General features: G+C 46.8%; 2 protein-coding genes across 3 annotated transcripts in view; one reads left to right on the top strand and one right to left on the bottom strand.

Annotated features, from left to right (window-relative positions):
• The window catches only part of fars2 (phenylalanyl-tRNA synthetase 2, mitochondrial), an 86880-nt gene extending 80457 nt beyond the window's left edge, over positions 1-6423 (bottom strand). Inside the window, exon 1 of one of the 2 annotated variants that reach the window (XM_030348726.1) lies at positions 6356-6423. The gene's annotated coding sequence lies outside the window, so the exon portion shown is untranslated. Of the gene's footprint in view, positions 1-774; positions 964-6355 lie in introns of those variants that run through there. The other variant, XM_030348725.1, reaches the window with a different exon arrangement.
• lyrm4b (LYR motif containing 4) lies at positions 85-19320 on the top strand. Its single transcript, XM_030348728.1, has 3 exons — positions 85-214; positions 6535-6655; positions 18137-19320. The coding sequence occupies exons 1-3, from the start codon at positions 135-137 to the stop codon at positions 18197-18199; spliced, it is 264 nt and encodes an 87-aa protein (XP_030204588.1). The 5' UTR covers positions 85-134; the 3' UTR covers positions 18200-19320.
• Positions 19321-21051: the final 1731 nt, after the last annotated feature.

Consider the following 21051-nt stretch of genomic DNA (forward strand, 5'->3'; position numbering starts at 1 on the left):
TGCATGTTAAATATCTATTTAAAATCTTAAATAAATTACAAATACATTGAAAGGAAGACATATTTATGTACAGGCGGTCTCTGAGATGCTTTGTATTTTGTCCAGGACCCGAAGGTCGCAGCGTTGTTAGCAACATGGCAACGAAAACACAAGTGCTGTCTCTGTACCGAATGCTTCTGCGAGAGAGTAAGCAGTTTCCATCGTACAATTACAGGTAAACCATAACATGTCAATCGTCTTAATGAAAAGGACACACGCTTTATCAATTGCCATTTTTACAAAAACGTACACGAAGACGTTGTGTTTACTTTGGCCACTGGCTAAAGTGACCACATGTAATATCATAATAAAGCTGAGATTCGTGTGCGGAAATGTTTAGTGTCTGAGAGATAAGATATCTCAGAGTATATGTATTCACCTAAACAGAAAGTACAATGTTGTCTTGGTCAGCATTTAGTATAACAGCACGTTCTGCAAGGTAACTGACGTCACACTCCAGTGCCTAATGTGTTGTGACCTCTGATGCCAACGACTGTGGGTTAACCTAATGCGTTTGCTCTGGTTTTAAACTTCTACAGATGTGTCCATGACAATATTTGACGTAACATGAATTATCATCACTCATATCTAGGAGATGGCAGCAGCAACGATGACATGCTCGATTACAATCGTTACAATTATTTGATTATGAAAATAACCAAAAAGAAAATGCTCTTCAATGATTGACTACTGGCCGAACAGAGAACCATTTGAGAGGGGACATGCATTACTCACTCAGACAGAGCAGATCGCTTTCAACGAGGAGACTATATATAGACTGTTGTTTAGCCAGGTTGTTAAGCTTTTCTCTTGTTTGTCCTAAATAATACAACCTAGAACCTACTTAACTCATTTGAGCTGCTGAATCTTTGGGATTGTTGACAATCTCAAAGTGTAAAAGAAGGTGCCCGCATGCAAACTGCTGGTTGTGTCTGTTCTCTGCTGCTCTCAGGTTTTATTCTTGAACTACAACCACGTACTGGTGTGGATCAGTTGGTTGTTGGAGGCTAAATGGGGTTTCACCCCCCCCCCCCCCCCCTTCTATCTGCTGTGACATCTAATTGGTGGTGACAGATTCTGGAATTATTCAGGGTTTATATTGGACCCGATGATATTAGAAGTAACACTGTGTGACACAGATTGATTTGCAGTTGGGACTCTGCAGATATTGTAATAATGTTTGGAAGCTGAGCTTGGTTATATAAACCATTCTGAGGTATTTTTATCGACTTGAAGGAAAGTTGTCTTTCTCATGCATTCACTTTTAATTTCTCAGAATGCTCCGTCTGCCTTTTAATAACTTTTGTGTAGTTCCGATATTAATGTCCTCAAAAAAGTGTACTTTTGATTTTTTTTATTCATTATTTTTGTCAAAAGTTTATTACTTAGGTTATAGCTTTTTCCCATCACTTTTTTTTTTTTTTTTACCAAACCATTAAACTTCTCAGAGGTGTTAGCATATCTGTGGTATTTCACTCTTCTAAGATCAACCCTGTCTCTTGCGCACTAGTTCAATTCACACCGTGTTTGACGCACAACAGAAAAAACTTTTGATAAGGGTTAAGCCCATTGCTAAGCCCCTTTTGACAAGCCCCTTAACTGATACTTGGATGTACAGGTTTGTCTATTCTGCAGTCAGTCAGAGTTAGTGAGGCTATGATTCTAAATATGTGAGAAAGTGAGCGAATAAGGGAGACAATATGTGAGGGAGTCACAACTCACATATTGGGTGAGGAAGAGGAGAATATGGGCCATCAGTGATGTACTGTCAAAGACGGTGAAGGGGCGGTCACGTTCCCCCGTTGGACTCCTTAGCTCTGGTGTGTACTGGCATCTGGGTGAATGGCTTTACAAAGTCTTATCCTGCCGGCTGTAACCACTGGCCACCATGCTGTGTATATCCACCATCTTGGATCCCCCAGGTGACCACAATCAACCAATCAAGGGAGCCACTCCCACCGTTACCATGACCACCAGTTACCAACCAGCTTAACCTTACCCAACAGTAGGATCGTGACAGTACCATGGGGTTTCGGTTGAAGACTATAGCTGTATTGTATATCGTGTTGTATCTGTGCGTACTGCGTACCCACAGACACATATTCTATTAATCTACTAGTCCGTATAACAAAAATAACAAAATCTTCGCTGGCAGAGGCCTGCTGCTTTCCAATTCCTGGCGTTTAAGAGCTGGAGAGGCAGTTCATGCAGGAAGAGTGAGGGAGTGGGGCCCAATCGATATCAGTTATTATAAGGATAAGACCTCGGCAAGAGACAGGATTTACAAAGACACTGACTTGCTAACCCTTACTCTCTGAAAGGGTGAGCAAGTCAACTCAACAAGCAGGGAAACGATGCACCACTGCCGAGTGCTGTAATTTTTGGTTTCTGTTGAACCCCGTCTACAAAGCTGTTGTGTTGAGAGGGTGACTAAGAGGGAGAGAAAGCAGGATGCACTGCAGTACAGGAAGCAGTTTTCCTGAAAGAGAGCCAAATTGGCAGAAGTAGGTCAGCCAAAGTGTCGAAACAGCAACACGCAGCCAACTAACTTCATACATATTTTTATCTTGTCTGACTTCTCTCTTTCTCTCTCCTCTCTCCCCTCTCCCCTCTCCTCTCTCCTCTCTCTCTCTCTCTCTCTCTCAAAAAAATCTACAGAAGAGTCCTTTTTTGCAAATCCTTACTCAATTGTGCATGTTTTTATTTCCTCTTCAGGATGGACCATTAACGTATGGTGATATGCTCTCTTCTTCCCCCTCTATGTCCCTCAACCTCTTCCTTCTTTCTCTTCATACTTTACAGTTTAGCTTCCTACTGCAAATCAGAACCACCCCAATACTGAATGTGCATTTTGTGTGCACATGCAGGGAGGCTGTCAGCAGTGAGGCTCTGCAAAGGCCCTCTGATGAATAAGTGATCACGGAACTCTCTCCTCTCCTTCCCCTCAGCTCCTCTCATCTCCCCCACGACACATGGAGAATTCCCTCTGAAGTTTCAGTGACGCAGCACAACAAACACACACACAAACAAGAAATCTGCGTGGGCACTATCAGACAGACAGACATACACACACACACACACACACACACACACACACACACACACACACACACACACAAACAGCAAGAAGCCATATAGCGTTTCACCTAATCGGGCATCTTTCTTTCTCTCTCTTTTCTCTCACTCGCTGCCTCTGTCTCTCTCTCTGTGCCTCTCTCTCTTGACCCAATTCCATCCAAAATCGTATCAGCGCGTTCCTGCCAGCATAGGTCACAGTAATGGTCAGAGAAAGACACCAGAGGATTGTCTATAATTCCATCAGCCCTCCTGCCGTGGGATTCAGAGAACTGATTATAGAACACATCTATGCTGTCAGCTTGTGATTGGTTTAATATTTACCTGGTGGTCTGGCCCGCCGGGGGGCTCCTGATTCTTATTGAACTGAAGCTATGCAACCAACGGTTGCTTTCATCTGGGAGTATTCTATTGGTTGTTCGCTCCAAATTAATATGTTTAATAATTTAGTCGATAGGTTGTCATTGTGAATAGCCAATGGCTATTTCAAGCCCATCACAGCCCAAACTAACTTGGACTAGTGGGTTATTAGCTTTGTCTCCAAGACGATCTAAAGTATGAAGTTTGTTTGAATCTATAAGGAGCATTTACATTAATGCTGCTGTACAGCTTCATGAACTGTTGAGCTTTTAAGAGATCACGATAGTAGAGATCACGATAATGGTTGGCTAGTTGTAGACCTCATCACACATGGAGCCATTCTGTTCTCGCCACACCAACAGTAATGACCATCATACATGCATATCCTCTTTTGTGTGTTTTGTATCTGTTTTTTATTCTTACCCTCTTAGCCTTTAGTACCATTTCATCTTATTGGCATTTTCCGTACAATTGATCAATGTCTCCCTTTTATCTAATGATCCTGGTATTATTATCTCTGCACCGCTCCAGGTCCTGCCGGCATTCCTGCTCCTCTCCCTCCTCTTACATCGCACAGCCTTTTTTTTTAAAACGTCCTCTTATTCTTGTCCTTTACTCTTAACTCCTTCCCTCCGTCCTTCCCTCCTTGCCTCCCTCTGGTCTCTTCCCTCAGACACAGACGAAGGAATCTCTTCCACGCTGGACTTATTCCATCTTCCAATCCTTCCCTCGTGTTCTTTCCTAATTCTCCCCTCACTCCTTGCCTCCTTCGTCCATTTTCCTCCTGCCTCCTTCCCTGAGTCGTCCTTTCCTTAATCTCCCCTCCTCCTTGCCTCCTTCATCCATTTTCCTCCTGCCTCCTTCCCTGAGTCGTCCTTTCCTTAATCTCCCCTCCTCCTTGCCTCCTTCATCCATTTTCCTCCTGCCTCCTTCCCTGAGTCGTCCTTTCCTTAATCTCCCCTCCTCCTTGCCTCCTTCATCCATTTTCCTCCTGCCTCCTCCCTGAGTCGTCCCTCCCACATTAAACCCCATCAGGAGCTCATTTCCCCCTCTAATGGCCTCCGCCTGCATATCCACCCTGCACCATCAGCCGCCCTGTGTAAATCCCACCCTTCATACTTTAATTAGCTCTCTTAAACTAAATGAGAGAGAGAGAGAGGGGGAGACAACCGTATCCAAGGTAACTCCCACCAAGGTCAACAGGCATTCCCCTAACATCATCAGCTGCCGTGTTTAATGTCTCGTCTATTAGGTGGAATAATGTCAAAATTAGACCGCAAGTCATTTTCGGCGCCGGCCCAGCGGATACCAGAGGAGGTATTTTATTATAGACTCAGGCCGGGCCTCTGTGTTGGCGTGATGTATACTATCAAACGGGCCTCATTTGTCTGGGAAACGATCCGCGTTACTGCCTGCAGTACAAAGACTCTAGCGGGGGAGTCTTCAGAGGTAGGGGCCACGTCCATTACTGCGCTTCATATTCAAACCCTGGCTAGCATGGTGGGACTATCTAATGCTGGCAATCGAATGCAGGAGCGGAAAGGGCTTCAGCCGTTCAAACGACCTGCTCCGGTGGTCCGGTGTTTAGGTGGAAGAGTCGTTTTGTGGACCGTATTTCTTTTGGGGGTTTTACTCTGCCCAAGAATGTACATTTTAGATGCTGTCGGGGGTTTCAAAACATGCCATTAGCAGCTCCGCACGCAGACACACTTTAGGATTCCACCAGGAACAGACGTCATTTTATAACTCCAGATGGTCCTCCACATGCAACACTTCCTCATAGGCAAGTTAAGGCCACCTCGTCCTAACGTATCTCACTTGATTCCTTCACCTCGAAAAATGAATTCATGAAGGTGACCTATGCAAGATATATTGTGTCTGCATTTTTTTTAATATTCCAAGATTACAACAATATGGACGTTAATGACAACCTTTTTTAATACGTGCATTTAGTTATTTTGAGAAGCATCTATGTGTTCAGCAGTAACTCCTAAACAACCGAGCTTGTTTGCGTTCCTTTGTTTAAACCTCAACTTAGCAGGCGGCATCTTCTCCCCGCTGTATGTCTACATGTCGCCGTCCCCTGGGACCCCATCTTGGCTCGCATTCTGTTTGATGAGAAGGTGTGTGTGTGTGTGTGTGTGTGTGTGTGTGTGTGTGTGTGTGTGTGTGTGTGTGTGTGTGTGTGTGTGTGTGTGTGTGTGTGTGTGTGTGTGTGTGTGTGTGTGTGTGTGTGCGTGCATGTGAGCTGCTGTTTGTCTAGACATTATCCAACTTGTGTGTAACATTTGCGATCGGACCCATTTGACTCACACACATAGACTCCACATCCATTATATTGCACACACACACACACACACACACACACACACACAGAGAGATAGACGCACACACAGACTCAACATCCATTATATTGTACACACACACAGATAGACGCACACACAAACAGAATCCACGTCCATTATATCATGCACACTAGCCGCCACACACACACACACAGCTATACACTGGTTTATTGATCTGGGTGCAGCTGTGCAGCCCTGCAGCACCAGGGCCTTCTCTTTGCTCAGAGAAGGAGTAATCAAATCAGTTGTGATTGGTGGAGGCGAGTGGAGCCCCGCTGCGCGGGGAGCCCAGGGAGGGGCAGAGCGGCCGCGCGGCCTTTATTTGTTGTGTGGTAGCTGTTGTTGTGCTGATGTGCGTTTGGCCCGCGGGCTGCAAGACCAAGAACCTCTGCTCTCTCTGTTCACCCCTCCTGCTCCGGCTTTGGTAGGGTTCAGCCTGCTGCTGTTGTCCACAAGTCGGTGCTGAGGACTTTAGGACTTTAATTGATCCAAGGGTCAACCTTTTATATCTATTGCTTTCACACGGACTCTCTCACCTTATCCAGAGGGACTTGTAGCTGTAGTGGAATTTGGGATTCCCTTCGATCTTTAAATCTCTGTTGATGCCCGGCAGACTCTGTTGTATTGTTCTAGGATGAAGGAAACCTAGCCCTGTCCCTCCTCGGTAGTGTCAGCGGATTGTTCATGCCCTCCTCTGTTGTGTTGTGGTGTGCAGGACCTATGCGTTGCAGAGGATAAAGGATGCGTTCAGGGCCAACAGGAGAATTGAGGATCCCAAGATGGTTGCAAAGCTGGCAGAGGAAGGCCACAAGACACTGGCCCTGATCAAGAGACAGGTAAAACTCAGACACACACACCTATACACACACACACGCATACACACATGCATACACTTAAGCACACAAATAAAGTTACACGTCAGATACGTTAATCATGTCCACAGGCTTGTTGGACCTAAGCTCTGACTGAAAGATATATGCAGACTGCCTTAATTCAATTTCTGTTAGCGCCCATGTATAACTACCCGAAAGCCGTTCCATCTCTCTTCCTGTCTCTCTCTCTCTCTCTCTCACTGTCCTTCTGTCTTCCTCCATCCTCTCGAGGCAAGACCAGGTTGACTAACATGTAGATGAACACCTGCTTCCTGACTGACCACCTGTCCCCACACACACACACACACACACACACACACACACACACACACACACACACACACACACACACACACACACACACACACTTCTACACAGACCAACAGAAACATCTACACAGACCAACAGAAACATAAATATTCTGGCCACAGGTTCACACATGTAATCAAGCAGGTGAAAACCCGACGCACAAACGCAGACACCTCTGTCTCTCTCCCTCTCCTGCAGTCATTACCGTGGCAACACAGGGCTAATGACCATGCTGTTGGTCACTTTGTTCCCATATTGCAACAGCATCCTCCTGGCCATTCCGGCTGGAACCTAGTCTAGTGTCGGAACTCATCTCAGTTTATTGTTACACTTAGGGTCAGTTGGGCCAATCTTTACTCAAGTCTGCCTTTTTTGATTTCTTTCTAAATATCTTCAGGGTAGACCATTAAAAAGCAAATACCGAGTGTGATCGGCTCTCTCTGACAGCAATTTTTATTGACTTTATATTCACACATTCTTTCTCTTATAACTAATTCACTGAGATTACTAATTGGGTCAGAAGTATTAAGAACATCTTAATCATTCAAATGAAAGGGGAAATTCACTGATCATATGATGTGTTTTCAGGTGGACATGTGATTAGTAAAGAACCAAACATCGTCAAGAACTGTGATTGGCCTCTTCCGTGACAGCCTGCGAGCTGTTTGTCGTCCTGGTTCATCTCCTGGGGGAGTGATATTATAGGTTCATATGTGAACCTTGTGGCACGGACAAGTTCAAATAAATAACTAATCAACTTTTTCCAATTGGCAAACTATATTGTTTTCCCAATATCACTGAGGAAATGAGCAATGGGGGAAAAGTCAATGTTCACGGTTCTCTTCAGAAAATACACAAGCAAACAAAACAAATAGTAATCGAAGAAGTAGAAGGTATATATATAATTATTTTTTCTCTTCCACTGCTCCATGGAAATAATGGTTGCCTCTTTCCAAGAGAGATAAATCAGAGCAGGAACATGAGACGGTTCCAACAAACTCATGAACAAGGACACACACACACACACACACACACACACACACACACACACACACACACTAGACACTAGACCATACATTAACGTAAAGACTCACACAATTGAGAGCTCATCGATACACACCATATTAAAGTCTGGGTCCTAAGGCTCCAGGCTTTTAATCGGTCAGGGTTGTTGTCCTTAACTGTGGTCTGTCTCCTCATTGTGTGTGGTAGTTGGCCTGCTGTTAGATGTATGACAATTTGGTCATGTTTACATCCGACACCGAGTGCACTTTCATCCACTCTTGTATTGATTTAGTAACATTCTTTGTATTCACCAGTCGGCAGGTAACAGGTGGACTTGGGCTCACACCCGGAAGCCTCCGGCTGGGAATGACCTGCCCTTACTGCTAACTAGACACTACTGCCTGCGTCAATAGTAAAGATACAATACACATATTCATGGCCCAATAGAAAGTCGATTGACTGTATAAACTATGAGTTGGTGGAGTGCTGGTATCCGTGCCACGCCCCGAGAGAACAGACGAGATCTGATCATCCCCCCCCTCCCCCCTCCCCCTCCCGCTCCTTTCTGCATCCCTCCTCTTCCGGAAGTGCGTGCGCGCGCGTGCGCGTGTGTGTGTGTGTGTGTGTGTCCCAGGTGCTCTCTCTAAGTCAGTTAGGAGTAAAGGTGATGGATGGCGTCCACAGAGCTGCGTCTGTGTTTTCAGGAGAGGGGAACTAAACTACTTTGTTGTTTAATGAGAAGAAGGGGTGGGGAAGGGGGGGGAGCGGGCGAAGGCTCGGGTACCAGAAGGAAGGTGAGGGTGGAGGTGGGTGGGAGGGGCAGGATCTCAGAGGAATGAGAAGGGGTGGGGAGGCGGCGTGATGGAGTGGGGGAATAGGAGAGTTGGTGAGGGAAGTAAAGAATGACCAGGGACAATTTGAGGAGGGAGACATGGTGTTTGAGTGTGAGGGAGAAGAGATGTTTGTGTGTGTGTGTGCGTGTGCGTGTGTACGTGCAACAGCCCATATCTCAGTTATTACTGCTGCTCATGCCACCGCAGTGTCACACCCGTGGGCCATTATGGCTCTGCAGAGATTAAATGCTGGTTTGGGTGCTGCTGGTGAGTTATGCCTGACGATTTGAGGAGAAAAGTGTCATCACTGACGCAGCCGTGGCTCAGCAGAACCTGAGCGTGCATCATTTGGCCTCAGCAACAGCACGCGACATTGATCTATAAATATATATACATGGTCATCGGACACTTAATGTGCCTTATATGCCGGGGGCCTTAAATCTCAGTTGTTTTTGATAACTGACAAAACTATACCAGGAGACTGATGACAGAATGGGGTATTTTGTGAATGACAGGGTGTGTATGTGTGTTATCATGGGACGGATAGGATGTCAGCCCATCCCTTGAGCAAGGCACACTCCCCCCATCCAACAGCAAAAGTAGAGCTTGCTGATGTTTTGCGTTTTCGATATGTAGCAATTTTCTCTTTTTGTCGAAATCGGGTTATGTGTTTTTGTCTGCGTTGTTGTGATCATCACAGAATACAAAGGTATTCAGTGTTGTTGTGTTAAGCTTATTGTGTTATTGTGGTTATTTTTCTCTGCCTCTTTTTTTTGCCTTGGTGAAAAATGGCACCTGCGGAAAGGTGGCATAAAATCATTTAAATCACATTATTCTCATCTCTTGCTTACAAGAAACATTCTCTTTCTCTCTCGCTCCTCGCTCTTTATCTTTAAATCCTTTCATTTCCCACTGTCTGTCTCTTTCTCGCGTGGGCTAAGCCCAGCATCACACACACACACACACACACACACACACACACACACACACACACACACACACACACACACACACACACACACACACACACACACACACACACACACACACACACACAAATAAACCATTATCCAGCTGATGAAAGAGATTCATCTCTACCATTGTTTACATTTACATCATTTTCTTACTAATGAGGAAATATAGTAAGCTAGGCTGCAAGGCTATGCAAGGTTGCAAATAAAGTGTGTGTGTGCGTGCTAATGTTCATTGCGCTTTTGACTTCCAAGAGGTTCCCAACTTCCTCATGTAAAGTATTTCAGGCGGTGCAAGGAAGTAATACACAACATTACATGTGTAACACACTGATCTCCCGCGTGTGTATGTGTCGGTGTCCGTGTGCATGTCACGCAAACACACATGCACACATACACTTCGGGGGTCGGTCCGACTCAGCGTTTTAACCCCACCCTGAGCTCTAGGGGGTTATCTGCCTTGCTTGAGGGAACGCGAGCAGGGCAGAGTGGAATTTGACAGTGGGGTCGGTTCAACGGCAACCCCCCCCCCCCCCCCCCCCGCCCCCCTCACCCCCCTCACCCCCTCATCAGACATCCGAGGCGGAGTGCCTCTTCCACCAGAACGTCCCCCACTGCTTCACGCCCGGTGACACAGCAGGAAGGCACATCAGCACAATCGCCGAGCCATTTGGCAACACCCCATTTGCTCTTTTTAGCGTTGGGTTATAGCGCTGAATAATACAGACTCATCGCTGGCATCTGAACGCCTCAGAGTCGGTATCGTTCAGGCCTTGGAGCCCTGGAATCGACTCGAATAAGTTGCGCGGCTGAGCCCTCGTAGGACGCCAGCGTTCTCAGTACCAGGACGTATTTGGGTCAAGTTCCCCGCTGTTGGCTGTTGAGGCTTCTGCGCTCCTCACGTCTATTCTTAGAAACTTGAGACTGATGCAATGACTGCACTACATCACAGGGAAAATGTACGTCACTTGCACGCGCACACTCACGCACGCACATACACACATGGACTTGCATGTACGCGCAGCCCTATTTGTTACTCACTTGTTCTGATGCAATCCATTGACTGGCACCGTAATGATGAGAGTAAGACAGGAAGAGAGGGAGACGGAGAGAAAATTTGTGACTGAACGACTGAGGGGAGCCCGGAAGGCTGGGAAAGAGGGGAGTGGAGAAAGAAAACACGATTGCGATGGAGTGAAAGATGGATAAAAGGGTTTTCTAAATAGCAAAATGGAGGGAGAGGTCCTAAACATTTTTATTGATTCCAGTTCCAATCAAATAATAATAATGTGTCCTGAAGTCTCACAGGTGTAAACAAGCGGCCCCAGCCTAGCAAAGAGCTTCCTTTGGGCTCATAAATGAAGAGACATGGGGGGTGTCCTGCTATGTCCCAATAGGTTTGGGGAGACATGAGTAGTGAGTCCCAGGCTTTGCCAAATCCTGTGCTTTACTTTCACTGGGAGTAGAACTGGACCAGTATCAAGCCAAGAGCAGTACTGTGGACATAAAGAGTGGATTCATTCACGTGTCCCTCCCGCATCTCAACATAAAGGATTAAGAAGCACTTTTTTTCTCTATGAAAGTAACCCAAGTGATGGTCCGACCAATGAGAACAAGTGGTTATCGACCAAACCCATCGACCAGAACCTGACGGTCCCGGACGGGGAAGAGAGCCCGGAAAGTGTCTGGAAGGAGTGAGGAGATGACATTTAGCATAGGTCCTTTGTGCCTACGGGGTTAGGCACTATCGGGTCAGGCCCCTGGGCCAAGCGCCCCCCTGAGGGACTCTGGGGCCCCACTGGGCTTATTGTTGGGCCACTAAACGCTTGTGATGTAGAAACCACTCCGGGTCGGCCCAGAGTCCGGAACACCACGCCAGTTGGCACAATTTCCAGCCCCCCCCGCCCAATTCTCTGGGTTCGATGATGCATCGATCGCAGACATTGATCGAGAGAGAGAGAATTGAAATTAATTGAGATAGCGAGGACGAAGGTTTGGGAGACAGCCTGGTTGCCAGGAGTACATGATGGAGTGGGTGCTTCAGCCCGGACACAACTAACTCTGGATCAATCCCTGTCTCTCTCGCTCTCTCGGTCTCTCTCTGTCTCTCTCTCTCTCTCTCTCTCTCTCTCTCTCTCCAATTCTCTCTCAATTAGTTTTAAATGAAAAGCCTTTGATAACCTTGCTTAGGTTTCTCTGTTTATGTTGGCACCTCTCTTCATTCCTTCTCTCTAACAAACCTCTCTCTCGTTTCTCTCTCTATCCATCACTCCTTCACAGCAGATTTCTGCCACAATCGATTTTCTCCAAAGAAAATCGCTGTCTCATTTTTCCTCAAGGGGTGTGTGTGTGTGTGTGTGTGTGTGTGTGTGTGTGTGTGTGTGTGTGTGTGTGTGTGTGTGTGTGTGTGTGTGTGTGTGTGTGTGTGTGTGTGTGTGTGTGTGTGTGTGTGTGTGTTAAATGCATGTAACATCTATGCCATTCTGAAATGGGCAAGGTCACACATCGGTGCCGGGTTGCGATCACTCTCAAAACCAGCGTCAGAAGCTGGTCATCAGAATCTTGTCGTCGTCGTGCCCCCCCCGACTGCGTAGGATGTCATTAAGTGTCGCCGGCCGTTGCGCTGCCGTGCGTCTGTGCGTCACACAGCGCCTGAGTCACACCCTGGCTCACTGATGGCGAGCTTGTTGAATAATAAATAACAGTAATTTCATGCCAGAGATAATTTTCAAAATGTTTTTTGGACCCACTGTGTAATTGTTTGAGAGAGAGAGAGAGAGAGAGAGAGAGAGAGAGAGAGAGAGAGAGAGAGAGAGAGAGAGAGAGAGAGAGAGAGAGAGAGAGAGAGAGAGAGAGAGAGAGAGAGAGAGAGAGAGAGAGAGAGAGAGCGAGAGCGAGCTCTCAACACACTTGAGGAAAGATTGCCAAAACTGAATCTTCTGAAGTGTAATAATAAACTGATTTGGAGTGCTGCAATCATCCCCAGCAACGCCAGTTATTTTACATAGCCCCGCCCCCAACATCTCTCTCTCTCTCTCTGTTCTGCTCTCTCTTCTAGGCTCTTACTGTCTCATATATTCATACTTCTCGTTGGAACAGGGCCATCACTGGACCTGAGGGAACCGTTTGTGTGTGTGCGCATATAGCATAGCGCCCACAGTGAGCCTTGACAAAACATGGGAACTTGGAGATGCACACTGGAGTGCTTCAAATCTTGGATTGTCCACTTTCTTTGGCTTCATATTTGTTTTCAACCAATCATGCTGCTGGAGGCTCTGTAAGCGAACACTAACTCGGCCGGCAGTAATAATCTCAGAAAATCTTTCAAATCAGCTCCGCCTAGACTGGCCAATGTAGAAATACTCCCCTCCTGAAAAGCCTCATCCACGAGCACGATGGAGAAGATCTCGTAACGAAACGACACAAGGCGTAACTCCGCCCCTTGCGGTTGTGGTTGTGGTTGGCCCCGCCTCTCTGCCGTCTCCCCCCCAGAAGTTCTGCTGCAGGACGTGTAGGACGATGTGTAGGACGGCTGGATCCCAGAGAGGTGGGGGTGAGCTCCTTTTTGAAAGGGGGTGTGATTGATCAGTGGTGTCGTTTTAGGGAGCCTGGGGATTGGGCGGGTCCTTGGGGATCACTGGCCAATCAGAGGCGGGCACAAGTAACAGTGGAACGGTCTCGGCGTCGGTGGAGATACAGTGTTGTTGGTGTCTGTGTTTGGTGCTCTGCCCAAGGTGACGTTCTAGGTCACACACGGAAACACTATCGCTCTCAGGTTTGTGTGATGGGCTCTCTGGCCCCCCCGGGGAGACCGCGCACGCAAACACACACACAGCCATGATACCTCAGCAATCCCCCCCACCATATATTTATCTCCAACCAGCTACCACTCAAGCTAGGTCTTCATGGCTTCTTAATGAGATGGGTATCTCTCTCTTGCTCTATCCTCCTTTTCCCCCCCTTTATTATCTCTCTGTTTTCAAAGCGTCTTCTCTTTCCTCTCTCTCGCTCGTACAGCACAGGGAGGCTCCTATTGCACAAACTACAGTGGAAAAGTGTGTGTGTCTGCCCGCCTAATGGGGGTGTGTCTGCCGGCTTGCCAATGGGGATGTGTACCGCAAGGCCTTTAATGTCAAAACAGGTTTAACTCTGGTGTTATTTATAGCCCTTCGTGGCACTTGATACGTTAATATGGAAACATCCCTGATCATTACCGCACTTGTTCCTCTATTAAGCTGCTACCCAGAACCCTGACAGTAGAGGGGAAACCCTTTTAAGAGGACGGGATCCCGTATAAAAGGTTATTTGTGTTTAGTTAATAATAATAATACATTACATTTCTATAGCGCTTTTCTCGCACTCAAAGCGCTACTACCATGTTTACACATCCCTGTTTCGATGTGTAAACAGGTCTCACGGCCGTTCGTTGACTAATTGTTCATTTTAGCAATGAACTTTATGTGCTCTGCTTACAAGAGGCACTGCCTGCTAAGCGGCATCTTGTTCGAGGCTGTTGATGTGCCATTTAGCAACACTCGTCCAGTAATGCCACTGTTTATGGCTCGGCCTCATCGCACCGCCCCGCCCCTCGGGGGTATTAAGCAAAATCTCTCTTTAGCATTTGTTTTATCCGAGTTATATATTATTGAGTTAGTCTGTCCGTCACGCTGGTGTGTGTGTGTGTGATCCCCACGTTGCTCTCTGAATGACATGGAGGATACATGAGGAAGAGTGTGGCTAACGCAATGTCAATAGATAAAGCTGTGCACGTCCCTTTTAGAGAGCCTATGGGACACCCAAGATGAAGGAGGAAAGTGAATTAAAGGTGAATAGCGAATGATGGAGGGAGGGGAAGAGCTAGACGGACTTAGACAGGAGGAAGAGGGGGGGGGGAGAGAAGGAGAGGGAAAAAAGTGTACATTAATTGACAAGGGGAGAAGGGGGGTGGGTGGGTGTGTGTGTGTGTGTGTGTGTGTGTGTGTGTGTGTGTGTGTGTGTGTGTGTGTGTGTGTGTGTGTGTGTGTGTGTGTGTGTGTGTGTGTGTGTGTGTGTTTGTGTTTCAGCCCGGAGTGTTCCAGCATGGCTCTGCTGAACAGAGCTGAATAATGGATAAAGGGGGTGTCTAGTGTTGGGGGCGGGGGGGGGGGGGGAGTTAACTTAGGGAAACACACACACACAAAGGGCAGACGAAGAGCTTCTTTGGCAGACCCTCCTAAACATAAATGCTGATGCCTACAAGAACATGCATTCATGTTGTTGACGTCTACATACACCGAAATAAATGCATACACCACACAACAATGGATTGGTATTGGGCAAGGGGCGACACACACACACACACACACACACATTGTGAGAGGCTGATTGCCATACAGCAGGTAGAGTTAAAGTTGTACAGGAAGTTGGCGATGAAGGGAGAGGAAGAACCAAGGTATACTGCCTACCTTGATGTTGACACACACAGCAACTTCAACACGCCTAGACACCGAATGTATCTCTCATATCTAATGAGGCTCTATGGGAGAGAAATGGTGTTAATGAAATGCATGCATGATATAAATGACACATACACACCTCGATATCATTCCCCACATGCACAAAGTACCTACACACTTTTCTCATCAGAATGCACGATGGCGAACACCTAAATAGAAACACATTGTGTGTACACCAACACACACATTCAGATACACCGCGGCACATCTGTAGCTTTGGGTGTGTGCCGTATACGTCTCTCAGGGGGTCTCGTGATTTGCATATATTTTCACAGTGAATGGGTTCTCCAATTCTCATTCTAGGCGGCATCAAAGAGATCTTTATTACACGCACACACGCGCATCTACACACACGCAAGCACACACACATCTGCAAACACATCTACACAAACACACATCTACACACCCGCATACACACACATCTACACACACAAACACGCACACGCACACATCTACATACACGCACACACACATCTACACACACGCACATCTACACACACGCACACACATCTACACACACGCAAGCACACACATCTACACACCCGCACACACACACCCGCACAAGTGTTGTGCGCATGGAAGATGTGTGTGAGACGCGTGCAGATGGCGTGCGCGGGGGGGGTTCAAGTGTGTTTTCCTCTGCGTGCGACAGGGCAATTAAAATCTGTGAGAAAGCGACGCGGCGCGGTACTCTGTACGCCGGTGGGCCGGACGGCCAGGTGGGGTCTCCGGGGAGAAGGGCACCACTGTGTGTGTGTGTGTGTGTGTGTGTGTGTGTGTGTGTGTGTGTGTGTGTGTGTGTGTGTGTGTGTGTGTGTGTGTGTGTGTGTGTGTGTGTGTGTGTGTGTGTGTGTGTGTGTGTATATTGTAGGAGGGAGTTTCACTTCCTGTCTCCCATGTGGTCGGGGGCGAAGGGTAGGAGAGGGTAGGGTTGGAGGTGACCTCGCTCAAGCCTCTCCCTGTCACTTCCACGTCCTCTATCCCATATTCCCATTTCTCTCTCTCTTTCCATGAATTAGTTTCTTTCTTTCTCTCAATCTATCACTCTCCCTCATATCTCCTTCTCGCTTATATCTCCCTCTCACTCTACCTCTCGGCCTGTCTCTCATATCTCCTCTCTTTTCTCATATCCCTCTTCTCTCTCTCGCAGTAGTGGTGAGCTGGTTTAGTCCAGTTTCTGCTGTGATGGGTTCCGCCTGGCGCCTGTGGTGGGTGCATGGGGGAGAGAAGAAAGGGAGAGGGGGGAGGGATACAGAAAAAAGCTAGAGCTAGGTAATGAAGACGGGGAGAGCGAGGGAGAGAGAGGACATCCCTTTGCCTCCACCGCCGCAACAATTTACATGAGAGCCAAGCCTCCCGTGGTGTGATTGGCCCAGAGATGCTTCAGCCTCTATTGTATCCGCCCCCCTTCTACGCTATGGGCTGGCCGATGAGCATGAGCACGTCATGCACCGGGATGCACCTACGTGTGTGTGTGTGTGTGTGTGTGTGTGTGTGTGTGTGTGTGTGTGTGTGTGTGTGTGTGTGTGTGTGTGTGTGTGTGTGTGTGTGTGTGTGTGTGTGTGTGTGTGTGTGTCCCCCTGTGATTGGTTAAAGTCGGAATTTGAGAATGCAGAGAGATGGAACATAAACTGATTCAGAGAAAGTGCTGAAGCTTGGTGGAGCCATTGATAGTGCTGTGCTGCCCTCTGGTGGTGATGTCGAGATTGGATGTTTGGAAAAAAAATACTTGAAAGTGGTCATGCTATGTGAAGCCCTAGGTGGCTTCACAGCCTACCTATAGCTCTGGACCAGTGGAGCAACTGAACGCTTTTAAATAAATCACATGGCCCCAGACCTTGAAATGTCTGAGTCCCCCTCAGGTGGGTTTTCATTTATTCTTCGCGGGTGTGGCTGTGGCTGTGGCTGTGTATTGTGCGCACACAGCCACCAAGGCAAACGCGTTTTATTTTTTATTTTACAAAAAAACAAATCAGCTCTGCCAACCACTTGTTGGTGGTGGTGGTTCAAAGTGGTTCAAAGTCCGACCAGGTGTGTGTGGACGTTTTCTGTTGCAGCAGACGGGCTCCCTTGCCCTCTTGCTCTCGCTGCCTCTCGGCACACGTATTACATATACCTCTCGTCTCGTTTCCTAGCTGGTAAAACATAAACCGTGTCGGTCTCTTACACAGCCGCCTCATTTCATTTCACAGTGTGGAGCCCTCCTGGCTGCACACATTGAAACCTCTGCTTCTCTCCGTCTCTCCTCCTTGCAGCACCATCGTGGTGCTGAATCTCCCCTGACTTCACCCATCCTTCAGATCTCTCTGCCCTTTCTTGTCCTCTCTTAGTTCCGTCGAAACAACTCTAGCTGGTTTGTTCCCCCAGTCCCCCCCAGAGTGATGCAGTGCAGAAGACCGAAGCATCTCGACTCTTTCTTTCTAATCTACTATTATATGCAGTGTTTTTCCACAAGGAAAAGTTTGTTGGAAAGCTTCGGTTTGGAATGGCAGCTTAATTGGGATGTCTCAGGCTGCGATACAAACTATATGGTAGAATCTCTTTTTAGCAAAAGGAAACATGGGAGAACAATCTGAAAAGGCGTCATCAAGACAGCCTCTTTCTTTTTGACCTCCATCAGTGTCTATGACTTGACCATCGTCTTCTACTTAGGTTGAGGGGATTCATTGACCTGAAAGAAATGGTCCGTATAGGTACCGGCAGTCATTTATAACAGTATTTATAGGCAAGGAATTGGAAAACAAACTTCAACTGAGCCATACACAGTGTGTAGTTAACATGCGTGTCTCACTCTGTCTGTCTCTCTCTCTGTCTGTCTGTCTGTCACCCCAGGTGTCCATAGGTAAGCTGTACGAGACTCAGAGGAACATCGTAGAGGGCGTGGGCCCCCGCTGAAGCTCCTCATGACGGGGTCCAGGGAACGGAGGCGGTTGAAACGATGGAAGATGGACTCGCAGGGAGGAGCGATGGGGAGCCAGTTCCACTGAGGACCAACAGGAAGTGACATCACCCAGCTGCACCGCTGACCTTTTCCTCCAGCGCGTCCCTGCCATCCTTCTTCATTGCCCTGAGCGCCGTCCCGCGCTGCCAACACGGAGGGGAGAGACCTCATCTGATGGGCGGGGCTTAGGAACCGCCAAGGACTTCTTTTTTTTTGGGCTTAATATTTGTTTATATATAAACCTACTTTTTTTTTTTTTATTAGGATTTTGGTGATTGTGCACCTAATTCACAGCTGGAAGCTCAACTATTCTTCTCAAATGAAGACCAAAAATTCTTGATACACAAATCTGTTGCTAATAATACCAAAGCTGCTTACTTCTAACAGTGTCGTGACTCGTGGGTCACTTTTTTCAAAAGTGGTGTATAATTGTGACCGATCTGCACGTAGCCATGGGTAAGCTGTTAGTTGATAAAATGAGTTTTGGATATCATTTGAGGAGGGATAGCCAATAAAAGTGTATTTAAATGCAGGCATGTCAAACCGCGTTCGCTGGGTATCTAACATTGGGTGGAGTTGTAATTAATGTTGAAATGTCAAGCGCACACAACTTTGGGATTAATTGATTTGCCGCTGAAAGGAGTCAACGCTGCAGAGTCTGGTTGTGACGGCAGAGACGCACAAAAAACCTATAAGCTTGTGGCAAATAGACACAATCGACGCCACACAGATCAAATAACATCTGTATTCACCACTGAAGTTACCCGCTGTGTGTGTGTGTGTGTGTGTGTGTGTGTGTGTGTGTGTGTGTGTGTGTGTGTGTGTGTGTGTGTGCGTGTGTGCGTGTGTGCGTGTGTGCGTGTGTGCGTGCGTGCGTGCGTGAGTGAGTGAATGGCCAGTGGAGCTCATACTGGGTGGTGGAACTCAAGGTCTTTACTGGTCCCCTCAGTGGAACCCTGAAGCCCCCACTCCTCTCTGTCAGTCTGCACGGTGGTCGAGGTCTTAACTCTGTGCTTGTGTTTGCGTCGCTCCTGTTGTACTTAAGATGCGCTTTAAATAAACTGAGGAATGCTAACACGTGTAAGAAACCTTCATTTATGATGTCTTCATGGTTTAACAAGTGTTTGTATGCACTGAGAATCTTGAACATTGAATGTGTATACCTGGGCTGCACAACCAGGAAGAAGCCAAATCTTTTCGGCCAACCCAAGTCCTGCAGGTGTATATTAGTGGCAGTATGCTGTGTTTTACAGCAGTTTAAGTCTGTAATGCTATGAATCGACGACTCTGATATCGTCCTAAGAAAAGATTGTCATAGTGAAGTGTAAAGTGTGTTAATAAGGTTATTAATCCTAGAGGGGAAAAGTAAATTAGTTAACGAAGCCGGGATATACCTTTTGGACAGTTGATGGTGACCCCATTTGTCATCGCCACAGGTGTAATGATGGCCTGGGAGTACAGTGATTAAATGCGTCAGGTCTCGTCAGGTGGTGTTGGAACACACTAGCAGTGGTCCACTGCAGCCCACTCCCCTGTCCGTCTCCATCCCCTGTCCATTAACACACCAAGAGCTGATGCAGAGCACTCAGACACAAATCGGAGGTCATCTGAACATTTTGATTTACTGATGAGGTACAGCTGTTCTCCGTTAATCGTTAAGCCCCCCTCCCCAGTCTCCCACCCATGGTTGTAATCCAGAACGTTCCAGCAGAGTTAAAGGTCAGACTGACTTAGAAATCATCTCTTCACTGCATGCTGCACTTTGGAACCGTTTGGACAAAGTCATATTTTACATTTATTTATGTTGTCTTGATCAGACTGGGAACTGGTCTCCACAACATAAGGGTGAAATCTCTACCATATGATACCGTACCTTAAATCATATTTATTGGTTATTATTAGGGTGAGGTAAGGCTAAGGGTGAGCTGGGTGGATCACCCCATTAGGTTCCTATCTGCTAAAAAAATAAATGTCTGTTGGTTTAGTGTCCTGTCATAATTGCAACACCAGACCCCACGAGCAGACCTGATGGACACCATGAGGAATCAAGGCTTCGTTGGATGGGCTGAAGCTCAACACACACACACTCGCACTCAAACTCACCAACACATACATAGGCATGTAAACTCACACTCACATATATGGGCATACACACACAAAAATTCATATGCCCACATACACAGACATGATAATGCACACTCACACATAAACACATACATACAAGCATACGCATAAACACATGCATACAGATTTACTTAAACTCAGATTGTTGAATTTCTAGTGCACCAATGATATTGGTGTCTGGACAACATTGAGATGCATTTGACATAAATGGGTCAGATTTAGAAAGTCTTTGTAGAGAGAATATGTATGTAAATTATGTTGTTATGTATAACAAAACATTTGGATTTGACTTGCTTAATGATAAATTGCCATTGGGGCAGTTCAACTTGAAATGTTGAAGTGACGTGGGCGTAGCAAGACAAGGAAAGAATGCTGCCTCAACAACAAAGAAAATATACGTTTGCTGTGACCCTGCAACGTGAACAATGTGTAGCTGCGTATTTCTAAACTTTTCTGAAACTTTCTCTCATGGTGTGAGTCTGCTTGTGTGAGCATAAGCATGTGTGTTGACAGGAGCACATTTGTTGCCAAATCAAACAGATTGGCTTTGTCAACAGAAACATATTGAAGTGCCCTGGACTTTGTTCTTCATGTAACCGCTAACTAAAATGGGCAGACAGACAGACCGAGAGACATCCAGGCAGAAAGACGGGCGCAGGACTACCTACAACGTCCCTGACCA

Source organism: Gadus morhua, chromosome 23 (assembly GCF_902167405.1).
Source record: "Gadus morhua chromosome 23, gadMor3.0, whole genome shotgun sequence".
NCBI classification, from domain to species: Eukaryota; Metazoa; Chordata; class Actinopteri; order Gadiformes; family Gadidae; genus Gadus; species Gadus morhua.

What these genes read in the sequence shown, in the direction of transcription:
- lyrm4b (XM_030348728.1), top strand. Translation starts at nt 135, where the DNA reads ATGGCAACGAAAACACAAGTGCTGTCTCTGTACCGAATGCTTCTGCGA. An exon ending in TTTCCATCGTACAATTACAG is followed by an intron (nt 215 to 6,534) that starts GTAAACCATAAC and finishes TGTGGTGTGCAG; the next exon opens with GACCTATGCGTTGCAGAGGA. An exon ending in TGGCCCTGATCAAGAGACAG is followed by an intron (nt 6,656 to 18,136) that starts GTAAAACTCAGA and finishes CTGTCACCCCAG; the next exon opens with GTGTCCATAGGTAAGCTGTA.